The 5,311-nt window shown below is 35.1% G+C and overlaps 1 protein-coding gene across 1 annotated transcript; it reads right to left on the bottom strand.

Moving 5' to 3' along the window:
• Positions 1-1,325: 1,325 nt before the first annotated feature.
• On the bottom strand, positions 1,326-5,311 carry LOC109804465 (uncharacterized). Its single transcript, XM_020366295.3, has 3 exons — positions 4,812-5,311; positions 3,571-3,730; positions 1,326-1,604 (listed from the first exon to the last, which is right to left on the bottom strand). Exons 1-2 carry the CDS (start codon positions 5,170-5,172, stop codon positions 3,600-3,602), a joined length of 492 nt encoding a protein of 163 aa, XP_020221884.1. The 5' UTR covers positions 5,173-5,311; the 3' UTR covers positions 1,326-1,604; positions 3,571-3,599.

Below are 5,311 nucleotides of genomic sequence, written 5' to 3'. Positions count from 1 at the left end.
CTTTTTGCGTTACTTTTGATCTCTGGAACTTTTTTTTATTTGTAGTTTTTTTCATTGTTTTAATAAAGTGTCAAACATTTAAACACTATTTCAAGTGAATGTAAACATATTCACGTTTGAAAACAGTGAAAACAGTCGAGATAAGAACTAAAAATTAAAAATTATTAATGTTTCAATGATCACTTATTCAAAATTAATATTCATTATTACTCTTATTTAACAATAAATTTTATATTTTTGGGTTGATAACGTTGTAATAATATATCATATTTATTTTAAATTTTATTTTATATTAATTAATATTGATTGATTAAATTGATTATAATATAACAAATCAACAAATTTACTTTAAAATTTAATTTGTAACATTGTTAACATTTTAAGTTGATATTGTATTTATTATAAAGTATCAAATAATTTATATTTATTTTAAAATATTTAAATTTTTACAATAAATAAATAATTTTAATTGTATTAACCTGATTGATCTAATTCAATATAACCCATTCATGATCTGAATTAGGTTGAATTTTAAAAAAAATATATAAACCCGATCCAATCCAACCCATTAAATTTTGATCAAATTAAATAACAAATTCATCCAAATCCAATCTAACCCGACTCCCATGCACTCGTAAATTTAAAGATTAATAGATGAATACTCAAGAAAGGGACAAAAAAGTAAATTTTATAAAATTAAAACATTAAAATTGCAAAATTGAAAATTGAAAAATTATAATTATAGACTTAACATTATAAAAAGGATAAAATTACAATTTAATCTACTTTCTTTAATTCTTTAGCCAATTAGGCACAATCATTTATGTTATGCTTGATTCATGCAATAGTCATTCACACTTCAACTTACTTTTAGAAAAAATAAATAATATTTAATCAGAATTCAACATGTAAAAACTTCCACACTAATAACACATTCCTGTCAAACTCATTTTGAAAATCACTATGTTTAAACCAAAATATGAAGAAAGTATATAAAGGTCTCCCCAAATTGTTCCATTTCATAGCACAATTCTTGTTTGGAGGGATGCAGATAATCTTATCAACAATTTTTGTTTCTCAACATGTTGCATAGTGGCTTGCCTTTCAATGGGAAACTATTTCTTCGAAAACAAATTAACAGGCAGAGGGGGTTGAAAAGAAAAGATAGTGGAACTTAACTCCAAAGCTAATATGTGACTTCAAAATGTGTTCCCCCATGAAGCCCATTACAGTTTTGTACCCCAAAGAAATGTCTATTACAGTTATATACAGATCAATATAATATATGTGCAGTAAATTGAGCAAATGCTAGCTGTTTAGAGGAATATTCTAAAATGTCTTTGTTTTATTAGCTGGATAAATATATACATTGAGCCTACAAGGATTCAACCTAACATTGCAAATATTCAACATACACGGATAAACAGATCAATGTTGTGTCAAGTAGAGTGAGATGGGTTTAATCCCAAAACAACCACCAGTTCTGCACCTAAAGGAATTTCCATTTGCATGTATTGTCCTTTTCAATCCCCAGATAGCTTAGTTTTTTTTCCCTTTGCGTTTCTTTGGACTTCTCTATGAGCCTATGTTGCACCATGAAAATCCTGCAAAACAAGTGTTCAGCTTGGTATTATTACATGGGCAAACAATAAGATACAAAGATAATGTTCAAAATATACTATATGCATATTTTGAACTACAAAATCATGATTGCCAAAAGCTTTACTTCTCTTTCATCTTGAGATGTCCTCAGTTCCCCCAAACAAAAATGTAGGGGATTAAAGGATGTGAAATAAGCCATATTACGACCCACCGCAAAAAAGGAATGGAAAATAGTACAGATAATGAACATCGTTATATTAGACACAAGGCAAATAAAGATAACATCAGAACAACAAAACATCACTATATTTCTAAGGCATTCCTCATAAAATAGGTACACTATCATATACCATCAAAATTTAGAATCATTGTGCAGTATCTTGGCAGAAGTGTCAACCTAAAAATGCATAACATATTAGGGCAAGGTTATCAATAACGGATAACGGTCTATGGTGGTAAGCCAAAAATCTGCCATAAATATATGGCGGATGGCATGGCAGCTTATGGCGGTCGCCATGACGGACAAAAATAATATATATTAAAAACAAAACCAAAAAAAAAAAAAACAGACTTTTAGGATGCATGACTTTAGTGTTGGGTGCTTACTGCTTACCATTGTGCTATAAGTGAAACAAAATTGGGAACAACATTATAGGTTTAATATAGAAAACAACATAACAGAACATGATAATGAAATTCTAAAATATAGATAAATAAATTCCAAAATTTTGAAAAACTGAGAACAAAAACATTGAACAGATGAAGAACAAGAACAATCACATAAAATAAGAGAGAGAGAGAGAGAGAGAGAGAGAGAGATGATGAACATCTGAAGAAATGAAAAATAGATGGAAAAAAAACAGAAAAATAAAGAAATGGAAGGAAGAAGAAAAAACAAACAGAAAACAAAAAGAACTCTTATGGGTCACCGGATTTGTTGGCTGGAAAACTTTCTGGAGCTTAGGCCGCTATGGTTCAGGTTGTTGGAGGCTGGTGGCCTAAGAAGGCTCACCATAGTTGTTTGTTCGCAATTTAGGAGCTTCACAAGAGAAAAGATGAGAAAAAAAAAAAAAGAGGATGAGGAGGAATTCCGCCATGAAGCCATGGCCAAGGCAGATATAGCAGGCGCCATGGCGGATATGCCAGGTTCCATGGCGGACACCGCTATATAACGGGAAATAACGAATAGCGAATGGCGGAGAGGTTCAAAAATGCCATGTTATACCTTTATGGTGGCGCCATAACGGTTATTTGATAACATTGAATTAGGGTAATTTCTTATTTTTGACCTATAGATCTGACATTTATTATGTTACTTATGATTTTGATATCTTTCCTTCGTTTTAGAGATTTTATCTCTGATAAAATATCTATTCTAAGGAAATTTGCATTTTATTGAGATTATGTATCTAAATAGGATTTATCTAGGTCCTTTGTTATCTTTGGGTTACCATTTTGGTAGCATAAGTTATTCAGACTTTGCATATTGATGATTATTGATATTTTGCTTTCCTTCATAAAAGAAAGCAAAGCACTTTTCAGTCAGGGAAGTAACCTGACCTAAGGGCATACTCTTCATTACCCTCCTACATCACATAATTGCTGCAAGGATATGCATATAAGGCTGAGCAATAGAAGAAGAATGAAAGAAGCTATAACACATTTTAAAATTATCATCTTCATATGTTCCATTCTTTTGAATTCCATCTCTGATCTCTCCTCCTTTTGCTTTTGCTTTCAAAACCATGCATTAATATTACATATAGGCAGGTTATATAGTAGCACATATTATCAGAAACTTTTAAAATTCCTCCTCTACCCTGCCCCTCTTATTTTTTACATGAGATGCATTGCCTATGTTACCTATCAAAAATCCAAAAGTTTATTTACTTGCACTGTATAATAATGTTCACAAATAAAGGCAGAAGCACAGAATAAACTTCCAAGCTAAAGAAGAAGCTTGCTCACCGCAGCAACTGGCTTAACTAAATTATGGATCATCCCTCCTCATCCTCTGATTGAGCTACATTTTCTGAAAATGTCAGAACCTTCACTTTCACAGTCCCCTCCATCCCGTCTGGACTCTTTATCTCCATATCAGTATTCTCACCATCAGTAGATTCATTCTCTGAAGCCAAAAATACAGCACATTTAATTGTTTGAGCTTTTAAATCACAAAATTTTCAACCGCCCCAAAGTGCAAAATGTTTAAGTTGTTTCATCTGCAGTCCTCAATGTCAAATATTTAGCCTTACAATGAACCTAATGTTCAATTCAAATCAACAACTTCTTACACAAGTTAGAAACCTATGAACAGAAAAAAAAATATATGAACACTCTGATCCTCGGAGGTTCATTAACTGATTAGCAATGGCCATTAGAGTGCATTGGCCGATCCACCCACTCATAAGCACATAACCGTTCATACATTGCCAAGAAGGCAGAACACCATCATATTGCTTTTCATTTCAGTTTCTTTTAACACACAAATGACACAATCGCATGCATCCCACCAGCTAATTCAAGCTAAAACCTACACCAACACCAATAATTATTTCCCATTCCCCAACTATCACTTTTCACAACCCCTCTCACCAACAAAATGTAGAAGAATCTGATGAAACACAAACAAAATTCCAATTCGAACGAGTTGCACTCAAATTAAGCCGCTTGAAATAGAATGCGCAATCAGCATTAGAACCATTCGCTTGCACCTTTTCAACCAAAAATCATGCCTACAAACCTTTCATATAAATACGCACCCCCGCCCCACCCATAACCAAAAGAGGGAGAAAAACCATTCTAGTATATACGGTAAACAAAACACCCAAATCAATCAATCAATAAAAAAATAAAAAAACACCCCTGTATTTTCCCCCTTACTAGAGCAATTTAATTCATTCATTCACCCAGTTACACAACAAACCAAAAAATCAAATTTTGCGAAAGGGGTGAGTGGGGTGGTTACTGTTTAGTCATAGCCACTCACCATTGATGAAGAATCAAGGCAGCCACACCCCCAAACCAATCCATGAAACAGAAGATCACAACCATGCCTCTCTTCGATTTCCCCGAAGAGAAAACCCCAAAACACAGACCCAACAAAAAAAAAAAAGCAATTTTATTTATTTTGATATTTATCATTTGAGTCCCTAATTGACCCAACTAGACCAAAATGAAAAAAATAGAATTTTTGGCCGCTGACGAACCATTGATGAAGAAATTAGAGGAGGGCCATCCGCGGAGCGTGGAGAGGAGAGGGGAATCGTGTGGTCGATGGTCTTCGTTCGTTAGCTTGTGGACGAGGTCGACGACGTTGGCGGGCGATGGCCGCGGCGGGACCCAGAAGGAGGATCCCGGCACGAACGGTAGCCAGTCCGGTGTGGCCTTCTTGACCAGGATGCGCTGGATCAGGTCGTCGAAGTGCTTCAGCGCCACGTCGTACTCCGCCATGTCCACCTCCGCCACCTGCGGCTGCGCCTTGCTCGACCGCCGCCGCACCGCCCCCGCCAGCGACGGCATCCGCCCCACCGCCTTCGCCTTCCACAGGAAACCCAACATCATCGTCATGATTTGATGAGAGAGAGAGAGAGAGAGAAAAAGAGAGAGAAAAGGGTTTGGTTTGGTTTGGAATGCGAAATGAATGCGAGAGTGTGGCTTCAGGGGGTGTACGGATGGATGAAAGGAAAAACCGCTACGCAAAGACTCC

The sequence above is a fragment of the Cajanus cajan genome, chromosome 1 (genome assembly GCF_000230855.2).
Source record: "Cajanus cajan strain Asha chromosome 1, NIPB_CcT2T_4, whole genome shotgun sequence".
NCBI classification, from domain to species: Eukaryota; Viridiplantae; Streptophyta; class Magnoliopsida; order Fabales; family Fabaceae; genus Cajanus; species Cajanus cajan.
Note: the sequence above shows the minus strand (reverse complement) of the source record. Positions and strands in the feature narration are given on the sequence as shown.